The sequence below is a fragment of the Melopsittacus undulatus genome, chromosome 7 (genome assembly GCF_012275295.1).
Source record: "Melopsittacus undulatus isolate bMelUnd1 chromosome 7, bMelUnd1.mat.Z, whole genome shotgun sequence".
Lineage (NCBI taxonomy): Eukaryota > Metazoa > Chordata > Aves > Psittaciformes > Psittaculidae > Melopsittacus > Melopsittacus undulatus.
Window position 1 is genome coordinate 23,887,742 of NC_047533.1, and position 22,909 is coordinate 23,910,650.

Here is a 22,909-nt window from a genome sequence, read left to right on the forward strand (position 1 = left end):
ACTTAAGTTAGTAGAGTCTTCCCAAATCATGTAAAACAGGTCAGACACAGGTTCATTGCATTTGCACACTTAAAGGACAAAGTTTATGTAAATATAGAGAAATACTAAATGATCCAGCACTGAGAAGGCAAGCAGGTGGTCATGACTCCAGTACTCGTAGTGAATAGATATATATACACACATTTCAATTCTATTTCCTCTTTCAGTCACCAGCAACAAATAAAAACAAACACAAACCAGTCTGCCTTGAGAGATGCCAACTGAGAGCAATTCCTAGGATGTACTGACTTCCACACTTTCTCACAATCTGATTCCTTCAAAATCATCTCAAGATGCACACTAGCAAGCTGAAGACTTAAAAAGGACCTGGTCATTTTTGAAAATATAATGCTAACATGAAGTGTAGATTAAGAACAGAAATGGTTAAAACCTTAAACTGGAGAATGTTTTTCTGGTGCTGTTTTTATCTGATTCATGAAAGATTTCAAAGGTGTTTGGCAAAACACATTGTACAAATGCTTTTCCTATTGTATTGAAAAAACTATGAGCACAACTGGAAGACTTGCACATATTGTGAAATAGTTTATTTGCTTTCACGTCATTTTAATGTCACTCAATGTTACTTAATAAAATCCTGAACAATAAACTGAGCTGTAGGCAGGATATCTACGTAGTATTCCCCCTGCCTTTGGATGTTCTGAATGCCACACCCCCTTCTATCCCAGCACCTTTTTACAATCCCATAGACTTTGCTTGAATTCTAACTACAATCAGAAAACATCAAACAAATTCAGGCCACTTTAGCTGATCAGTTCAGTGTGGCTCTTTGCTCAGAAACTCAGTGTGACCTTACCATTTGCTGAATCTGTAAATAAGTAATTATTTGGCTTACTTATTAAGGTAACACACCCTAGCTAGGATGAAAAACCAGACCTACAAGATAGTCCTCATCTCAAGTTTCTGCTGGCTGTACTGTCTCAAAGTATTTATCCATATTGTATTAGTGAAATTTCATCTACCTTTTATGCTGTAGTTGGAAGTGTGAGGCACGGGTGGTCAAAGCAATAGTTCTCAACAGTTGTTTTTATGAGATTGCAATCTTGTTGTGCAGATAGAAAGATATCTGTTCCTTACTACAGAAACTGTATTGCTAAGTATGTAATTAAAATTTTCTGTCAAATCACTTTTCATTAAAATATGTAGATCAATAATGGTATTACTAGGTGTCTGTGTAGAAGGCAAATAATTACATTTCACACAAGGGGACTATTTCACACTATAGTTGATATCACCCAGAACATTAATCTTTTTGTTTATACATTGAAATTCTAAATAGCATAACTTCACAAAAGTAATTTGGGAACATCATGAAAATAACAGTTATGTTAAAAAAAAAAATCAGACATGTTGATATATAAAAAATGCATTTTTGAAAGGATGTATTTTCCCAAACACTTTTTGCTTTTAATACTTAGAATAAGCAGTAAGGGAAAAAATAATAAAAATTGATGGCACTGCTGGCAAAAAATAGAGAACAGCAGTTCTCTGTTTTTAACCAACAGATATCATTCTTGCTGGAGTATACAGTACTACCTACAGGTATGGAAATGGTAGTCATCAGCCATTCCTTTGCTTTGTTGTTAATGTCTGCATTGTGGTGATTTTAACTTGCAATTTGTTTTCATTCAGGTTTTCTATTTAACAAGTACAACATTTTATAGGTAGTGGCTGCCATGAACAGCCTGATTTTAAGGCACATAATGATGCTTATCTTCCCCTAGAAGTGGTAATTTATGCAGAATCACAACATTGGTCAGGTTGGAAGGGACCTCAGGAGGTCATTAAGCCCAATCTGCTGTTAAGTTCAGCTCTGAATTCAGAACAGATTTGTCTAGACTTTGTCCAGTCAGATCCTCAAAACGTTGTTGAAAAGATTTAAGAGTCTCTGTGGACAACCTGTCCAAAAATTTCATGGTAAAAGACTGTTTCTTCTTGTTTTGTTGGAACATCCTGCCCCCTCGCTCCCTATTTTCATGGCTTTACAACCACAGTCTCCCATTCTCACACTGTACTCCTCAGCTTCAGCTTCTCAGTAACCATCCTGTAGGTGCTGGAAGGTTGCTCTTAGGTTCCCCTGATGTCATGTCTTCTCCAGGCTGTCACACCATTTACTGAAATACATTTCTTAATACAGTGACATTTTTAATATAAAAACCCCACCAAACCAAAATAGCTAAAGATGGCAGCTAATCTAAACTGGCCAGACTCTGCAAAGCTTTTTTCAAACAGCAGGGGAAGGAACCAAAATCTTACCAACTTCACTACATTTCTTCACTGAAAGGAATTAAATTCTACACTTTGTCTGGTAAGTCACTTCAGGGCCTCCCAGTTAGGCAAATAAATGTGCTAACTTTTCAGTAAGTATTTAATGACATAAAAGTGTTTCAGTTCTACATTAACTTTCCAAATTCTGCTAGTATGCATTATTCATGCAATACCAGCTTTGCAAGGGGGATCAAAAAAAAAAGTATGCTTTTGGTGGCTGTTTTGAATATTGAGCATTATGAGTCACTTATGACTGTGGAAATTACAGTAAGTCAATGGAGCTATGTCAGACCTGAACTGGACTCTTGACAGTACAACCTATCCTACACAAGCAAACTCCCCAAATGTGGAAGGAGGGAAAAAAACCCAACAAAACTGGCGGTTAGCATCTTCCATATTTTAAGACGCCTCCTAATCATCCAAATTAGACCCAAAGTTGTTCTTCCATTCTAGCAGGACAACTAAAAACCTGTGATTTCAAGATATATGAGACCTCCACAGGTTAGTCTGTGTCCTACCCAAGTTATATAAAACTGAAGCCATACATAATAAAACATGACAAAATGGGGAAAGAAATGCTTTAATTAAACAAACAAAAAAAAACCCCACAACAACAAGAAAAACCCACCCAAACCCAGAATATCTTAGAATTTATCTATTTCCCATCTGTCAAGCAAATAAATAAGAACTAGAGATACAGGACCTTAATTACCGGCTACTATAGTTAGCCTTAACTATCCTGCAAGATCCAAGATCTGTTTTTCTCCTAGGAGTAACCTCACATTACAACCACTGAGTTGCGTTACTGAGCAAAGTCAAAGTGACTTTTACGTTATGTGGACCCTCTACAGACATAAACAGATACACCTAAATTACTTTTTGCACAGCAAAGTCAACTATCATCTGTTAATGATTTGACTTTCTGTCAAGATTTTTTGGGAACAGCAAAGAGCAGAATTACTTCTCTGGACTTCCCATTGATTCAAGACATTCAGAGCCTGTTTTGGAACACAGACCAAATCTTTATGCAGTGAAAGTCAACAGCTACATAAGCAGACTAGTTTACATTTTATATCCAGTGAACTGAGATGAACAAAGTAGCTCACTTCTTTGCTACATTTCCCGTTGCTTTCTGTTGGGAAGGAGCAGTGAACTGAGACTAAAAGCAACAGAACTTTTATAACCAAATCACTGACTGCATTTATTTTGTGACAAATCACAACATCTTTCTGTTTTCTGTTCCACACGCTGAGGAGAAATTCCAGTCCCAGTATTGAGGAAAATGCCGTTACAGTAATAAAGCAGTAGTACTACTACAGTAGTAAGAGACAAAGCATCTACACAGATGACAAGACTGTTCTCAATCACATCAACATCCACACATCCTCTCGAGTTCACATCAGTACAAATTTGATGAGAATTTGGTCTCCATAGCCAACAATCTTAATACACACATATTGGCTATTACTTCCAAATTTGCTGGTATTCTTTCTGCTATGGAAATCTCAAGTGCCTCTCAACTACATTTGAGCATCGATACTTAATACAACAATCTTTCTACACAAAAATCAAGCCCAGCAGCCTTCAGTAGCAATTACACCTGCAACAGAAACATCCTTGTTCTCCAGAATATCAACTTGTAACAGCAAATTCAACACACACACCCCAGTCCCCAGACGTTGTCCCTGTAATTTTGATGGCTGCAGTGAACTTAAGGGCTGACTTTCAGAGAGCTGGTTTTTTACTAAAAGCAGTCATGTGCAACTCAATGTTTTTTAAGCAGAAAGAGCAGCCATCCATCCTTTCCTCATGTGAGGCTGGGAACACAAGAGCCTTGTGTTGTGGCATCTGAAATTTGTTTCTGCACAAAATGAGAATTCATTTCAGGGGTGAGGAGCTACAGCAATTGCCTTGGTCCTGAGGCCACGGGAAGGGGCAGGCAGGGAGGAGGAACATGGTCCAGGGAAGTCAGCAGGACTCATCCAGCGTGCAGGCAGGCAGGAGGCAGGGAGGAGCTCACACATCCGCCTCTGCCCTAGGCCCCATGCACCTCAACACCAGCTCTGCCTAAGCTCTGCCAGTGGTTTCCTCTTGCCCACACCTGAGCAACAGAGCCACGGAGCCTGGCAGCTCGCCACCGCCTTGCCCTTCCTTCCAGCAAACAAGAAGGTCCCAATTATGCAAACACGCGCTTTGACTCACAGGTTGCTCATGTGCCGAGTGGCTACAAGATGAGAGCCCGCTGTTCAATGAGGGAAGATCCAGTGCAATAAAAGCACATCTTATGTGGTACTGTAAGGTTTTGGATACCTGCAAAAGCCTTTCCTGGAGACTAGAGTTGACACTACCCACACAGCTCCCAGAAGAGTAGGGGAATTGTCTGCCAAAAGACTGGGCTGAGTCACAGAATTCACAGGAGGGTATGTCTATGTTACAGTCACAAGCGATGGGACTGCAATACCACATAAACATAGCTGGGCAAGCTTTAAATTAGCTAGCTTTGGCACCAGGAGTAGTCTAGCTGCTCAGTTCAGGCCAGCCTAACCACTTAAGTATTTACCCAGCTTTTTGGGCATGTTTTCCAGACAGCCCTGAGTTCCACGCTGCCACAGCTGGATTGGTACCAGCTCCCCAGCTGACTAGTTCAAAACCAGCTCAGGTATGTCTGTGACTGCAGCATAGACATACCTAAGCTTCCAAATCATTTAAATTCCTATTTAAACTCCTACTGTCTCAACTTCCACATTTCTAAAAAATTGGAATTACAACACTGGCCTGTATCGTCACTGTATTGTTGAGATTAAACATTTGGGGTGCAACAAGTAAGTACCATTTGAAATGTGAAATTTATGGTTCTTCCAAAATGCGAACTGTGTTTAACAAAAATAATGAATATTGCTGGCTATGTGATGACCTCTCTCTCATTCATTCCAGAAGCAGTTCAGTGAGCACCAGATGCATGAGGTGACTATCTGACCTGAAAATCTGCACAACAGAGTAAGTGTATACATGGATATCCAAATAACTCAAACATGTCCAGGCCTTACCCCCTATCCATGGACTAAGGGAAATGCCCACTGATTCCAGTGGACATTTTCACTGCATAAATACCACTCACTAACTATATAGTATATTTTGTAATGCATACCAACTTGGAAGAAATGCCAGCTTAATGCTAGCTCTGCTTAGGACCAGCAAACCACTCCAACTTCACCCCATAACTTGAATTAAGGACTGAAAAAGTACACAAAATTCTTAACTACTTCTTTAATTTTTAACTGATTTTTGGAAAGCAGAATATGTTTTTACTTTTAAAAGCTATAAATCTGTGTACAACTTAAGTCACATTCATCCCAGTGGTAATACAGCTGATTGTTCATTTCACCATGGCTGTATTTAGTCCTTTAACAGACACCTGAATATATTAAACATTTTCATTTATTATTTTAATACCAATTTGTTCATGCCAAAATCTATACACTCCCCTCCACTCACTCTATGTACTGTCTCCTGTTTGCTTATACCAGAAATTTGTATGTGCCAACACACTCCCTGCCTGAGAGTGCAGATCCTCAGGGCCCCATCCCATCAAACACTCCATCTCATGGCAAGGGCTCATGCCATGTGCTACAAAACAAAGGACAGCCAAGCAATATCCTTTATTATTTCAATACCAAGGACTTGCATACCACTTGTCTTCCTTCTGTTTTGAGAAAGAAGTCATTCAGCACATCAACATTTGAAATGCTGCAGGGATGATGGGCAGAGCAGAAATGGAGGAGGTGTTAGGCTGGAAGATGTTAAGGGCTGCCATCAGCTAGCCCTTTGATCTAGAAACACTTCCAGACCTGGTTAAAACTGCTGGGTCTGCTAAACAGATGGCAAGGACTCCCTATGTTCCCAGCTCCTCCCTCCTGGATTTTCAATTCCTATTAAAATCAATGAAATTCTGCTCCCTTCAGAATTTTAACATCCCTGCAAATATTTTATTTGTTAAAGTATGAAAACCAAGCACAGGAAGCCAATGAACACTGACAGGTGTACAGTCGTGCTTGGCACCACAAAAGCATCATTCACAACCCTCTTTCCTCACGTTTGCCAATACAAATGCAAAGTGACTTCACAAGAAGACAGTAAAATTACACTGGGTTAGAATAGGTTCATCTGAGGCCAGAACTAGGTAATAGTTAACAGGAAAACTTGGGGACTTCACCAGAAGCAGCATGATAGCTACTACTAAATACTTTGGCATTTTTCATGGTTTGACATCAAGACAGCAGTGCCTCTGACCTAAGGGTTCTAGTTAGCTGTGGAACCTCTGCTAGTTCCCAGAGTGGAAGAATGCAAAACTGGGACACAGCCACTTTATCTTGAGCATGTTCATGCAAGAACACTATAGTATCTCCTTTTCACAGCCCCAGTGAAATGTTTTGTGTCCGTCTGTATGTTCTAACACAGCAATTCTATTTATTTTATAGGCTTATAATAAAAAAACCCAGCACTTTATGAGCTACATGACAGTATTTCAACAATACCTTGTTGTGACATGATATGGTGTAATTACTTAGCAGGAGATACTACAATTTATTGTTATGTCATTGAGTCATACCCTTCAGGGCTTCAGACTGGTGTCTTAGTTTGCTTTTTGAAGCCATACAGACTTCAGCCTACAGTCAAGGGAAGCATTAAAACATCCTAGAAATAAAGACATAGACCAAAAATGTGCCTGCACACAGCACCGTGCTGGAAAGCACTTCCCTGGTCTTTTCACCTTCTCTCTTTGCTTTGCTTTAATAGCACTATTCACTGGGCTAATCATAATGAAAGAGAACACAAATTTTGACTCAAAAATGCAAAAAAGGAGAAAGGTATGTGACATCAGGGTACTATGCAGGCAGTTAAATACACAGACACATCCTTTGAAGCTAGAGATGCTCAGCACCTACTACTGACTTTACCCATGAGATGAACCATGTAATTGGAGCCCCAAAGGATGACCTCTCCACCATCCACAAACATCATTGCTGGCTTTTCATCTGTCCAGTTTGTGCTGCAGGACAGGGTCTTGCCAAGCACAGCATTGTGCCTCTTCCTTGGTGTCATTTTTAAGTACTATATATCAGTCAGGAAAGGACATCATTGTATATGGTACACTGTAACAACTGTAAGCACAATAAAGTGAATTGGTGCCATCACCTTTCCCTAACCACGGGTGTTTGAGACAGTGGGGCAGGATGTTTAGGGTTTTTCATAAAGCATTTCTCCGAGTGAATTCCCCCGGTCTACAGTGGGTACAAACATAAGCAGCTCCGTTTCACAGGCGGTAGAAACTCCGTGTCGAGCAGCAAGCGGAGCCTTGGACAAGCTGAGCCACCCCACCGCCACGGCGTGCCCGCAGACCCTGCGCCTCGGGAGCGCAGCGAACCATGCCTCCTCGGCCCAGCAACCCCGAGGGAGGCCGCTGCTGCCCCGCTCCTGCCCCTCCAGCTGCCAGCGGAGCCCGGTGAGCGGGAGGACTGGGACGGACACACACAACACACCTGCCAAGGCGCCAGCCGCGGTGCTGGGCAGGCGGGGGAGCCGCGAGGGGCCGGCCCAGAGCCCGGGACACCGCCTCCTCCTCCGGGAGGCCGAGGCGAGCGGCGCTGGCAGTGCCTCTCTCCTCCTGTCCCCTTCCCTCCCGTGCGGAGCCTCTTCCCGGCTGGAGGCGGGAGCGCACCCGGGCACGACGGGCTGATCACAACCATAATTCCCCCCGGCGTGGGCCTCAGGCAGCCGGCAGCCTCAATCCCGGCGGCCGGAGCGGGCGAGCCGCCAAGCCGGGAGGAGGCTCGCAGGCACCTCCGCCCCGCGCTCCAGCCGCCGGCCCGCACCGCTGTGCCTCGCCCTCGGCCTCTCCCTCCTCGCCTCGCCCGGCAGAGGCCCGGCCCCGACACCTCCCCGGCGCGACGGGGCGAGGCGCGGGCAGCCCCGGGGCGGCAGGGCCGGGGGAACCGCCGCCCGGCTCCGCGCCGCCCCGCTCCCTTTCCCAGCCCCCGCCGGCGAAGCCAGCTCGGCGGCAGCGCCCCAGAGCGAGCACCTCCCTTCCTTCCCCCCGGGCGCTGGGTGTTGCTGTTGTTTTGCTGCAGCCGCCGCAGGTCGGCCGGGGTGGACGCGGAGGGAGGGAGGGGAAAGGGTGCGATCGGGGCTGGGTGCCAGGCGCACGCCTCTGCCTGACACACGGGAGGAGAGGAGGAGCTGGACGGGCAGGTTTGTCAGCGGGGCGGCGGCAGCCCCGCTCCTCTCCCCTCCCCGCGCTGCTGGGGATAATTAGTATGTGTGCGAGTCCGTCTGCCCCGGGAGGCAGGGCGGGCGGGGCGCAGTCAGTGCGTGCCCGCCTGTTTGTGCGCGGTGACTCGCCCCGGCCCCTCGGCGGAGCCTCCACCCGCGGGCGGGGAACCGCCCGGCCGCGCTCCCCGCCGTGACCCTCCCACCGCCACTCACCCCGCCGGCCCGGGGAGCCTGGCGGGGCGAGTGGCGCCGGCGTCATGTGACAGCGCGGCCCGGTGCCAGCAGCCCGAGGGGAAGGCAGGCGAGCGGGCGGGCGGAGGGCGGGAGGCAGGGCGGCGGGAGGGCGGCTCCTCCTCGCACACAGACCAGGAGCCACCGCGGAGGCGCTTCAGCCGCGGGGACTCGGGACACGCCGGCCTCGTGCCTCGGTGCTTCCGGAGCGCCCCCAGCCCCGCCACCCAGCGCGATCCCCGGCACTGCGGGAGCCTCGGCACCGCAGCACCCACTGAGCGTAAGTGTGAGGAGCGGGGAGGGGGGCGCCGGGCCGGGCTGCGCCGGCTGCGGGATGGAGGTGCCGGAGGAGGAAAGTTTCCACGCGCTCCGAGCGGCGCGGAGCCCGGGGCATCAGGGAGCGGGACGCAGCCGGAGGAGCGGGAGCCGCAGCTGGACTGGGGGCGGCGGGGACAGGGTGTCCGTCAGGCCGCAGCCGCGGGGAGCAGGACGGGTGCAGGGGCTCACAGCGGGGTCCTCTCTCCGCGGTACCTGTGAAACTTCCTGCGTGGCCGCCGCGGGAGGCGGCGGGAGCAAGGGGGTGGCAGCTGCCGTCCTGCGCCCGCTCAGGCGAGCCGCGCACCTGTGTGGCCGGCGGCGCCGCTCCGGGCCGGGGCTGCCCCCCCCTCCCCGCGGCGCCTGCCACCGCTGGCCGCTCTTCCTCCCCAGCGGGGGCGCCTGAGGTCTCCCGACCGCCGGCCCCTGGCGGGAGGGCCTGCGCGCCGCCCGTCCCTCGGGGCCAGCTGAGCGCGGCCTCCCGCCGGGTGTGACAGGCTCGTCTTCAGGTAGGGGCTAAAGGGGCATCGGATCCCGCACGGGATGTCGTGCTGGACGAAACTGAGGTGGGAAGTATAGCGGGTGCCCTCGGCCCCGAGGGCGGCGAGGAGATGCCAGGGCAGGAGCTCGCCTCTTGGCCGTGTCCCACCAGCGGCGCCGTGTCCCCAGTTTAACTCCCGGTCAAGGCTGAGTCAAGTCGAGGATGAGATCGGCTCTCAAAAATCTATCCCTCGTACTGGCATCTAACCTAAGCACCACTTAGATGGGGTGCAGGCGAAGGTAAAACGCATAGCGCCTAGGACAGCACGGTTACCTCCACTCTAGTGTGGAGTTAGAAACAACGACCGTAATTAGCTTCCCTTTTCTGGATGCCATTTGGGCTTTTGCTTTTGGTATTTTTGTTGTTTGTTTTGTTTTGTTTTTAAGCCGAAATGTGAATAGGAGTTAATTTGCTTCAGACATTTGTAAGGTGAGTGCCTGGCACAGCTAGGGGATCCCCGGAAAAGAAAGGCTCAAAAACAGGAGCCCACGCTGGCAGGTCACATTTGCTCCCCTGGTGATTTGGCTACTGTACCTGCACTGTTGCTGTATTCTATTTGCTTCCTCGGCTTTGAAAACTCAGGAAGTGTTGCTATTTGTGGAGCTGAATTCTGAAGGTTTTATTGTTGGGAAACCTGAATTTGGGTGGCTGATAGGACAGCTCTGAAGACTTTACTTTATTTGAACTAACATCCATAAACGTTCATTACTTGTATTGAAAACAAAGGATTACTCGTCTGCTCTCTGGTGACTTTTCTATAGAATACTTTTGAGATACCCTGGCTTGATAATCGCATGAGGAGCTGCTGCTTGTGTGAGAAGAATCACATCTGGATTTGATATTCCTGCCTGACCCAGAAGAGACTTATTTCAAACTAACTTTCCTCTTGTATTTTTAAGAATATTTTGTTTAGTATCAAAATACAAAAATCCTGAAGCTGACTTGAGTGGATTTTTTATACTTTTCCCCAGGCAGGCACATACTCCCCTCCCCCCACCCCACACACCCTGTTACTCCTGTGTCCTACACTTCAAGGAAGACTGGGGTTAAGTGCAAGGGAGAGAAAACAAAGATACTAAATGGTGTCTCTCACTTCCCTGAGAAATGGAGAAAAATCTCTTAAGTAGCAGAGCTGCAAGTGAGCCCTTAGGTACTTTGAGGATTTGACCCAGGCAACACATGTTTAAGCCAAAACCCAGAGTCTTCAGGTAAATAATTAGGTAAATGTGAGATTAGTTAGAGGTGCGGAGATAATAGAGGTAGGAGTTACACAACCACCAAATTACTTATACTTCTAGATATTCGGTGTGAGGAGAGTAAGGATCTGATACAGTCGACATAAAACCTATACCCACATGTTGCTGTGTAGATGCTCTACTTAGTTGTCACCTCATGCGCATTGTTAAACTCTAGCCATGAACCCCATAGCAATTATTAGTGTTACTGTGGTACTTATCCATATAATTTGCTGTAACACATTCTCACATTGGATTATATTAGATGTCTCATCCATGGTATGTAAATAAACAATGCAAAGTATGTAAGAGAAGAGAGAATATTTGAAATAACAGCTTTAAAGGAAAATGGATATTGAAGTTACTCTGTTGTATGATATCTAGACAAGATGCGATTTTTTTCCCTGCCTCATGTTTACAGCTTATTTCATTTATTCACCTGTATACGTGGGTGCTTCAAAATTAAAAACATTCTGTCCATGGAAAATCAAGTCCCGAGAAGAAGTCTGACTTAGCATGAAACAGGGATGTAGAAGGCTAAGCATGTGATGGGTTAGAAAAATATTCGTGAGTGCACTGAGTGATGTTGGTCCTCAGCTACTGAGCAGTACTGAACACAAAGTGAGACATGGTCTAGGAGCAGCCCCTAGCTCTACAGGTCACTCCTGCAGTTGTCTGATCACCTTGGTTCTGTCTGTGAATAAGATACTTGCTGTTGGGCTGTGTGCTGCCTGTTTGATGTCATGAAGCTGTAGCTCTGTTTAGCTTCTGGCATTCTGTACAACACAGTAATAAACCAACTTGTTTTAGGGAAGGTTTCAGCTCATCCTCATGACCAGTGGTGTCTAAAAAATCTCCTGCTCTCTTAAGTTAAGGGAGCCTGTTTGTAAATAGGGCAGGTCCCCTGCATAAGGACAGTGTTTTTATTCACACCCAATGAACAAACACCTCCACCCACTGTTGTTGTTTTAAAAGACTCCAGCTGCTCATGAATATAGGGTCAGGGAGGGCCGCCTAAATGTTTCTCTGTGCTTTCTCCCCAGCGCAGCCAGCAGAGCTGTTTCCTGTTCTTTGTTTCAAGGCTGGGGTTTGCGTCACACATTCCAAGTGGCATATGTGGTGCTCTTTCCTGTTTCAGGCTGTTTTCTGGCAGATCGGTAGCCTCGTCCAGGCCCCTTGTCACTGCCCCTCAACTCCCAATCCCCACCCAATGAGTTATCATGTCTCTACACACTCATGATTGCTTAAGATGCCTGCGTTATGTCATAACGAGGTTTCCAAGTTAATCTTTAACGCACTCCCTCTACTCCAATATAGTTATGGGGTGAACTGGAGAGCTTCCCTGAAAACTTGTACTCAAGTCCCCAGAAAGTTGTGAGCCAGTTTTCTGCTCTCACTTGCTCATCAGCTGATCTGGAATTGCTCCATTAAAGTCACAGTTACACTGGTGTAAAAAGATTATGAGAAGAGAATCCACATCCTTGTGTAGGCTCATGCATGTAAGATTTTTGGCTTCTGACCTTACTCAACCTAAATGGCCCACCATAAGCACTTTGTATTTCCAGATCTCAAAAGGAATAGGTATTTTCTTCTTACACAAGCTAGAAGATTTACTGTCTTGCAGATGTAATACAGAAAATGAGGCACTGCTGGATAACTTTTTTTTGGAATAACTAGGTATGGTTGTCCCATGTTTTGCATTTTTTAAGGCATTAAATTATTTTTTTTACTCCTGTTTTTATATTTGTCTTTTCCCCTGACCCTGTTGCAGGCAGACATAAACACTGAGAGGAAATTCAGGAAGAGAGCATAACTCTTTCTGTTGCTTTGGATCTGACAGAAGAAGAGCTAAGGGACCTAAGCCAAAGCTCATTGAAATCAAGAGAAAGACTTGCATTAGCTTCAATGGGCTTGAATCCGGTCCTGGATGAAAATGCAAGATGGAGTGTTTATTCTTTGTCACTTAGGGGCTGGGATATGCATGGTTTCTGTATACACAGAAATATTTCCACACTTTCATTTTACGCATTTTTTTATTTCACTCATCTTTAAATGAGTGAAATAAAAGATTACATTTTTAAAGTATTTTTTTTGTTCCTGTTGCATTTTTTGGATGCTAAAAGTTAACTGTTTGTGATTATTGCAGGTATCTTTTAAGAAGTATTTGAACTACATGCTTTCAACTTCCTCTTTCAGGACTTACTTGTATGTGAAAAATAATTTTTACTGAATTATGTACACATCCTTACATCAACTTGTTTTTTGTCTGTTCAGAAATCCAGATAGCAAGAAGTATTTGGCCACACAGTTTTGGTAAGTTATTTATTAATTATTTTTATTTGTCACTCTCAGTTATTTTTACTTAGTTGTTTTTTCTAATACCATGGGTTAGTTTATCCGTTAAAACCTGATTAAATATCTTAATTCCAGTACTGGTAATTTGCACAGGATTTCAGACATACTTCATTTTTTTTTCTCCATGACAGAGGAAAAGTGTTGCATTTAACTGTCTTTAATATTGGAAACTGGTGTATAATAAATGCAGTGAATTTTGTGGTTCACACCTTTTTGTAGCCAGAAGTTCTACAAAATCAGTGACTGAGATTAAAATTATAATAGTTTTGTAAACCAACTTTTTAATATTAATTAACACTGCTAACATGAGGCCTTTTAGAGTTCTTTTATGCTGGCAGCATTGAAGCTTTGTGTTTTCATTCTGAGGCTAGCTGCTTCCAATCCAGAATATGAAGTTTGGCAGAGCTGGTTTTACAAGAGATTTAACCCTTCCCTCTTCAGCATTCACTCGATGCTGAGGCTTTCTTTGAGGGTTTTGTAGCCACAGTTGGTATCCCAGGGGAAGTGTAAGTGTAGATCAGCCAAATGGAAAGATAAAACTCTTAACAGGTTTTTAATAGTAAACTAAGTCAGAATGGAAAGAAAAGAACGCACCAAATGTATGGTCTGCCTATCATGCAGTCAGCATGTGTTACCGACAGACTAACTTGATCCACAGAGGCATGACAGACTTTCCACTAAGCAGCTTTGAAGACCGTCTGATTTGTACCTGCTATACCATCCAGCTCTTCTCCCTGTTTTTATTTATTCAACTTCTGTAGCTACGTAGAAGGTACCTACATGTTGATGTAGGTACATCAACATTTGCCCTGTATTCAAACTCTCAGTCAAGTTAATCCTTTAGGCTATTATTCGTAAATGTATACTTCCTTTTTTTAGGATTAGATTTTTTTTCCTTCTTCCCCATACTATCAGAAATATTAATTCTCTGTTTCATGGTTCCTGATATAGCAGAACCCTTTACATGAGGGAACAGTATTTTCCATAATTTTTCCCTCTTAATAAAAAGATAGGGTTTATATTTATATTTTTAAATTACTTTCAAAATTAACCTCTTGAGAGAAACACAACAAAAAAAAGTTCAGTTTGGAAGGGAAAGATTATCATACCATTCCGCATACTTCACTTGTTTTCAGAGGTCTGATCTTTTATCCTTACTAGACTGTTTCTCATTCTAAGAAGTAGCCTGAGACAGGAAACCAGACAGCAGTCTGCCATGATAAGAGAGAATATTGTCTAATGGAGGTGCCTCGAGCTTTTCTTTCTCTCTCCCTTAGGTTCAGTAAATGTAGAAGTGAAGGTTGAACAGGGTTTACATGGGCCCCATTTTTCCTTAACAGAGAAGACATTTTCTTAATGAGCATTGCAAGAACTTTTTTGCCCCAAGTTTTACATGCAAGAAAGCCATTTCCAGGCACCTGGCTTCAAAGAACCTGCAACAGTGTTGTAAATTTAATGGACAACTGATTAGTCTACTACACAGCTGATAAATTATTGTGTCAAAGCAGTTCTGGGTCAAGGTGAAGTCAGCAAAGTTACAATGCTCAAGTTGTTCTAAAAGCCCAGATTTTTCAGTCTCCTTGCAGTTCTGAAAGGAGAAAGGTAAAAGATTTTCAAGTCACTAAAAAGCAAAAATAGCCTCAAATACTGAATAACAGAATCCTATACAAATACAATTTTTCTTCATGCCTATCAAGTAAAACTTACAGCAGCAGATTTTTGACCGTGTTAAAATTTTCTTTTTACATGATATCCTGAGTTTTTAAACTGTTATTACTGTTTCCCAGTGGGAATCCAGTGAAGAAACACAGAAGGCTGCCGATCAATGAAACAATTTCTTGATGTACTAGTTCTTCATGATTCTCCCACTGATTGGTTCTTCATGGGCCAGCTGCTGCAGTCCCTTCTCCCAGAAACATGTCTGGGCCTTTGCTCCTTCCCATGCTCTTGCTTTGGCTGAGTCTGACTGCTGTGCTGAGCTGGATTGTTTCTTTGCTGGCTGCTATTTTGGGGCCCATTGCAGTTAAGCGCTTGCTTACTTCCCATTAAAGTTAATGGGACTTTAGAAACACTTTTATGCTGACTCAGGTCTTGGTGAACGACTGGTACAGTAAGTGCGAACACATCTTGTTACTAGCCCTGAAAAACACTTTTTGTGCCTTTTCCAGGCAATCCTGCTCTCAAAAACTTAGTTTTTCTCTGTCAAACTCTTTCAAGTTTCCACTAAAGAAGACTTCTCACTTAGGTTCAGAAAACCTCCCCACCCTCTGGATTTCATCAGTGGAGAGTCTTCTGATGTTATCATTCTCCTTATTATTAGGGGAAGTTTGACTCCAGGTTATCAGAGCTCCATAGTGTTAGAGCATAGTATTAGAGCAACAGCCTCAGTCCCAAAGGTCTTGGACTGAAGAGCTTTGTCCACATGACTTACGTTGGCTGCTAGGTACCAACAGTGCTGGGAGAGCTGCAGTGTCCCTGCAGAAGACACTCAAGCAGTGCTAATTTAGCAGATATCATTACATTATTCTGTAATTATACCAACAATAACAGTCATACCTTGAAGCTTCTAGACAAAGCCTTACTGTACCACGAGGCAGCATTACTTGCTTCCCCCAGGCACAAAGACTGAGAAAGCAAACCCCGTGCATGCTTTTGTACAGAGTGAAGAGAGGCAGAATTTATGGTTGCCACCCTGCTGTCTGCAACAAGAGTCAGGACACTGACTACTCTTCCAGGTATTTGAAGAGAGCAAAGGCTCTATGTCAGAGGGAGGCTTTGCAGTTGTTTGGATGTGCACAGTCAAAACTAGCTCTCCACCCCACCCTTTTGTAACAGGTTTACAGAGTTGGTGGACCTTGAAGGTAGATGTATGAAGCTGTCGGGAGTAGCTGCAGTGTGATTGCTCTTCTCCTGCTGCTCTGCAGTGTAGATATGTAGTCTGGCTCCATTCTTTAACCACTTTGCTTGTTTCATCCCTGGTAAATAATATGTACAAGTCCTTACTGTCAGAATACACCTTGAGTACCTTTAAGCTTTCATTTACTCTTAATTATGTCTCTGAAACAGTAAACCATACCTGTCAGGAAGTTAATATCACAAACTCTTCAATCCTGACAAGGCAATGAGCCCTACTGATGCTGAACTTCCCTTTTGGAAGGGGTTCTTCCCTTGCATATTGGATCATAAAGTCAGAGTTTGTGTTTTTTCTGGCTGTCTTCGCTGGATTTAGGAAAATGCTAAAGGACTTTGCCTGGACTTCACCTTGCACCTGTCCTTATTTGCATACAAAACCCAATTGCTTCATTTGTCTTTCTAAAGTACAGGGTGTGAGCGAAATTTTATCAAAAGCCATGTCCTGTTTGGACAAGTTGGGCTGACTTGGCAGAGATCCACAGGGTGGAGTGAATGGGAGGAGGCAAGAAAGTAAAACTGGGTGGCTTGTTAGCAGAAAAATAGAGGGAGAGCAAAAAAAAAAAGAGAGGGTGGAATGTTTGCCTACCAGATTGTAGTTAATTATTTAGTTTCATATTGCAAGCATTTTAAATTCTTCTAACCCACATGAAAAAAGCCCTTTAATGCAGAACAGTTTATCTAATAACATGAAAGACAAAGGCCCTTATTTTTTCATACACTTAAAATGAATGTATTGTTGTCCCCTCACTGTTTTTTCCAGGGTACCTCAGGAATGAGATTTGGTATTTTGATTTTCCAGAAATTAGTTGTATTTACTAAACAATTTGTGGGCTTCCAAACAAGTACATTGTGAAATCAGTGTGTAAAGTAGAACCCAACCGTTTTTTCATTCCTCTGTAGTAGAAACAGATAAGACTGTTTACCTTCCGTGTTGCCCCCTTCTCAGATGTTTAGGAGAGAGAGCTAGGAGGTTTCGAGTTAGTAGGCATGATTTTACAAATAACCTAGGAAAAACTACTGACAACTTTAGTAGAATTAGCATGCTTTATTTGTGTGTGTATTGGGTGTGCATGTGGTTAACTTGTGAGTGTGGTCCAAGCAATCAATTTGGAGCATTATTTTTAAATACAAAGAGAATTGTTTTATGAGTTTGTTTGCAGCCTTCGGGAAGTGTATTTCTGGGCTAAACTTTAAATGCCAGACCCAAAACTGGTTTATGCTGACTCTATAGCAACTCCACCGGTTTTCACCAAGTAACAATCTGACCCTCTGCTCTGGACCAACATTGTATATTAATTATTTTTGCTTTCTTGAAAATTGGTTTCCAGTCTCTATCAATGGGGAAAAAAACCACTTAAAAGTAACATGATAAAGAAGTGCTAGATTTCTGTACTATGATGCAGCGATAAAAGTTAACATTTTCTTTTGCTGTTCTTCGATGACTACACCTGAGAAAGACTGGGAATTACTTTTCACTTTTATTTTGCGCAGAACACTTTATGTTATCTATGTCAGTCTAACTCCTACACAGTAATTTAGAGCTCTCTCAGGAAACACTCAAATGTGTAGCATGACAGTGAAATGTGTATCAACTGTCTTTCACACACTTTGGAGTAAAAGGTGAAAAGGAGTAACTTAAACTGAAGAAAATAAATCTTTAAACAGCAATGGCAAAAAGCAATGGCAAAAATGCCTGAAGCATGACTAGTTATATAGAACAAACTCCTTCCTTCTCTTTCCTTCTCTTTTTTTCCTCTCTTCTCCTCCTTTCTTTACCTCTGTTCTTTCACCTCTTCCTTCACTAAAGTACAGATTAGTATGTTACTTTATCTGTGCACATACAAACTGAAAATTGGAACTTTCTGGAAACCTGAAAGCAAGTGATTCCAAATTCTAATCTGAGTAGCTACGTTTTACTATAAACGTTTTTATGTCTGAAAGGATAACTTGTTTCCTGTTTTCACAATGCATATATATATGTGTAGGAACATGTGTGAAGTGTATTTTGTGCATAGATATGTGGATGTATTTCTGGGAAGACAGTCTTCTAAAACATTAGTTCAAGCTATGTGAAGCATTAAAAACCTGCAAAATCAGCCTTTCAAAGAACAGTATAATCAATGACCTTCTCTGAAACATACTTAAAAGTATTAAATTAAAAATTTACAAAATTATCACAACTTTTAGAAGTTAGTGCTATCTTATTCAGCTGCTTCTAAAATAAAACTGTGTTAAGTTTAAGCTAGAAATTGCATTGAGCTGCTGAGTTTGTTTCACCTTTTTCTTTTTTTCGCAGCTTGGTTCCCTCAGGTCTTTGACCTTTGTTAAAAAGAAGGAGGAAGAGACTTTAATTTACTTGTGATACTTGTTTGTTTCCATTATTCAAAATGTACACTGTGGTAATATGTTTCCAAAAGTCTTTAAGCTTTATTCATATACCTGCATAATTAATGATAGACTTGTAACAACTTGTGCCATCTTTCTCTGGCAGCTCTTAACAAATTCTTATCTATAAGTACACAGGATTGTTAATTGTAAGATTGTTCATTAGTGCGGGCTTTATTAGAATTGTTTTAATTTGAGCAGGTACATCGTGAAATTTCCATTTAAATTTCTGGAAGAATTCTCCAGCCACAGCTGCAGATCTGCTGTTGAGCCTGTAGCCTGCTTGCCAGGGTGAAGTTGGATGATGTGCTCTGGGGGTATTCGTTTCTTTCCAGTGCCATCTACTGGTCAAAATTGATTTGTGTATTTCTTATTTTTTTATATAAGCTAGAATTGGACAAGTGAGGTTGAACACAGTGTAGAAAAAACAATTAAAGCTGCACAGAATACAACCAGGTCTTCTGAAAAGCTTTGCTTTTGCACAGTGAGCACAAGTTGTTACTGAATTGTCAGTAAATCTGTTATCTCAGGGAAATAACCGATTTATTTTTTGTTGCAGCGTGTTGAATGTATCTCTTCAGTACGTTAGTCCCGGATTTTAATCTTTCTTTTGTGTTGATTTCAATGTCACTGTATGTGAAAGTTTCAGCTTTTCAGCTTCTCTATTGGAACTCTTATCCTCTCCAGAATCGGTTCAGTTTGTTTATATAAGATACCTCTGAAGTTGTAATGCTGATGAGAAATGCCTAGTCTAGACTGTGATGTCCTTACACACTGACACTAGTGAAAGTGACAATTCTGTGATCTTGGTGTGCTGACATGCACAACAAAAATACAAATTCACTTCCATTAAGGTGAGCAGATGTCCCTTTGTTTCAATAGCAGTTGAGAGAACAAACAACAAAAACACTTAAATGAAGCCCAGTCAAATATTTAAGATGCTATTTAGAGACGGATAAATATTCACATTCGTCTGACAAAATAGTACTTTCTCTACAGTTCAGAAGTTGCCTAGGGGATTTCCTGTAGCTTTCTAACACCTTGTCTTTCCCCTTCAGGCCAAGACATCAGAGGCATCAGAACAGGGAAATAAAAAAGATGCTGATGTTTGACCCAGTCCCTATCAAACAAGAAGCCATGGAGCCTGTTTCAGTGGTAAGACTTTTATAATACATTAGCCTTTGTAATGACTCCACAGTTTTTCCACCTTTAAATGAATCCTAAGACTGCTCTTAAGCTTTGAGTTAGCTTAGGAAAGGCTGTGAAGCTGTATTTTGCTCTTAGGGCAATGGAATTCACATTCTAGGGTGAACTTTTTCTGTAGGTTTTGAATGTTTTGCCCCTAAATGACATACCCCATTACCTCTGCTGGTGTCCCCATATCCAGAGCAGAGGAGATAACATCCAAGTTATCTCAGCCATTGCAGTGCAGATATGATCTCTGTAGCTCATAGAGCTGATGGAGGTAGGTTGAAATTAAGTTACGAGACTTCACAGTGAAGTGGCAAGAGCCTGTGTTTTTAATGTTATTCCTTTGAACTAAATGCACAGCTTCTCACTGTCCCTTTTTCTGTTTCTCTCTCGGTCTTGACAGCATGCTTGAGGCTAACTCTGTGTTTTGAACAGCAGAAAATTAATCCTGACCAAAAAAAGAATGGTTTTGGTTGTTTGGTGGTTTTGGTGTTTTGGGTTATTATTTTTCGTTTCGCTGGGCAGGATGGGTGCATTACATACCATGTGAACAGATGAGAGCCAGGGCAGTAGAGGAGGAATGGGGAAAAAAGGGGATGGGGGAACTTTTTAATTGGTTTCATTTTCTGTCAACTTGGTGCATAGGGTCATCTCAGAGGAGTGTGACAAGAGTAGCAGAACGTGTAGCTGGGGGTGAGACAGCAGGAATTGTGATGATCTAGCCTGCCAGGAAAATAGAGCCTCAGGAAGCAGTTTCATGTGTACTTCACCTATTCAACTGCCAGCTGCTGCTGAAAAGCAAGGTTCAGGCCTTTTTTTTCCTCCTTTCCAGCTTTGTGTCTCCTTTGTATGACATGAAGTAATTGTGTGGCCACAGAGTGATTTGGATCAGCTCATTTAATGATCAGAATTGCTAACCCACCAAAAATACCTTTATTTTTCGGTCAGATCAGGAAGCTGATCTGACTTATTCTGTGCAGCCGCTCAATGCTGGAGCAAGGGGAGGACAGGGGAATGGGACCTCCCCTTTCAGCAGCCCCTGCAATAAGATCAGGTTAAGTGCAACATGAAACCACACCCCTAGAGAGGCTGATCAATTAAAAGGGTAAAGTCAGTGTGCATAGAGTGCATTAAATTCATGTTCTGGATGGCCTCTAACAGAGAAGAGTTTGCTTCCTGTTTTATTTAAAATCTGGAGTAATTGTCATCAATTTAAATGCATCTGTAAGCAGTCTGTTTTCTTCAGTGCTGTTAATAACACTTTTTGAGAGTTAGTATATGTGCATGTTAAAGTTACAATATGGCTTTCGTAGGGTTTATTTACTTGAGAGGCATGACAGAAAAATAATCGATCTATCACTAAGAGTGTGTGACAAATTATATGGGTCAAGAAAGAGCCTTAGTATTGGACAGTCTGTCTGTCACTTCAATCACAATTATTGCATAACTTGGTTAAGATTAGTGATGATTACCTGTAATTATCTAAGGGTATCTAATGGTATCTATCAAAGGCAGAAAATGGGCCACTTTTACAACAGTGTCATTATGCGAACAACAGGAAATCATTACAGAGACACTGTGGGCTGTCTTTTGTACACATGTGCTTTCATCTCCCAAAGAAGGTTCTGTAGTGGCTTGGATAATGCACGAATGACACAAGATCCTGCCCCCATACAGCTGTGTGCTTCTGTGAAATGGGACAGGTTGATCCTTCAACAGGCTGACCAGGAGAGGGGTGAGCAGTCTTCACCAGACTGGCAGATGAAGGAAGAGCTGCAGTGGGAAGAACAACGGAACATTTCTGAGCCAAGTGCATTGCAAAGCTTATTCTATACCACATGCTTCTTGCAGAGGTGTGGTACCTTCCATGCGTTGAACCTCTGGAGTCATCTTGAGTGTTCTTATAACTGAGTGTCATCACTGTGATCAGCCATTGGGGGATTATTCAGAACATTTTACCAAATCAGTATGCTTTCCTTTTTGTTATTGCATAATGAAAAAAAAAGCAGGAAAGGAAAAGCAGAAATTCTGGAGGAAAGGACATTTTTTGAGCAATGTCCCACTTATGGAGATTACTTTAGTTTCCCTTGGGCTGACAGCTTGTGTACACACACAGGCCCTTGAGGTCCTGGCTTCCCCAGCACTTCTTGGTCTTGCAGCTTACTTGGAGCCCTTGCCACCACAGCTCCCCAGCAGAAACTACTCTGGAGACACCTTTAAAGAGAGGAATCATGGTGTGTAGAGAACATAGGAAAAGACAGCAGCCACTGAGTGTGTTAGTTTTCTTGACCTTCTTTTCAGGAGGTGGAAGGTAAGAGAAACTGTTAGTGTGATGTTTTGGAGGTGCTGAGCATAGCATTAATTTCTCTGCAGGCTGACATAACTCAGAGGTCTAAAATCAAGATTTATTTGTATTGTATCTTTCATTCTGATAGTGTCATTAGAGGCCAAATGAAAAAACTAAGCCCCTTGGGAATTATTCATTATTTTAGCTGAGCATACACTGTCCATAGATACAAAATCTGTCTTTAAAAAATCCTGCTGGTTGTGATAGGAGAAGGAAACAAATTACAGTTTTGACACTACTGTATTTCAGGGCGTGTGGCTGAGAGGATTAACTACTCAGATGACTGAAGCTTGCACCCACAGTATTTCATCACTCTACCAACAGCGCATGCTATTTACTGAATTATTGAACACATCTTGTGATAGTTCTTAATAACTAGTGACAAAGTCATCTGAGCCCTACCTAAATACTTGCTGCAAGGACTTTTTAAACATTTGGACTAAAACCAGTTGCCTTTTAGTGAAAGAAGTTTGCTTTTTGAATTGAAACAATCAGCCTTTCCCTGTGCTTCCATCAGTCCTGCAACTATTTGTTTCACCTGTTTTTAAAGATAACTGTGTGCTGTATGAGGAGTTGGGCTCTTAAGTAGTGTATTGGAATACAAATTTTATGTTGTGAGAATGCTTTTTTATGTGTTAGCTACTGTTCGGATTAAATACAGTTCATCTCACATGATACTGATTCAGCAAATGGTCTAAGTAGGTAAGCGGGTTCTTCACCCGTTTATGTTTTTCTAAGAGGCTGGCTAAATTTTAAAGTTAAATCCATAGAGTTATGTAGTTTAGAAAAGACTTGGTGAAT

The 22,909-nt window shown here is 43.0% G+C and overlaps 1 protein-coding gene across 1 annotated transcript in view; it reads left to right on the forward strand.

The window, feature by feature from the left end:
* The first annotated feature begins 8,936 nt into the window (after positions 1-8,936).
* Positions 8,937-22,909, forward strand: part of KLF3 (KLF transcription factor 3) — a 28,320-nt gene continuing 14,347 nt past the window's right edge. The window contains exons 1-3 of the mRNA XM_034064993.1: positions 8,937-9,106; positions 13,192-13,230; positions 19,629-19,725. Of these exons, the coding sequence (XP_033920884.1) occupies positions 19,669-19,725 (57 nt within the window). The 5' untranslated portion in view covers positions 8,937-9,106; positions 13,192-13,230; positions 19,629-19,668. The remainder of the gene's footprint in view (positions 9,107-13,191; positions 13,231-19,628; positions 19,726-22,909) is intronic.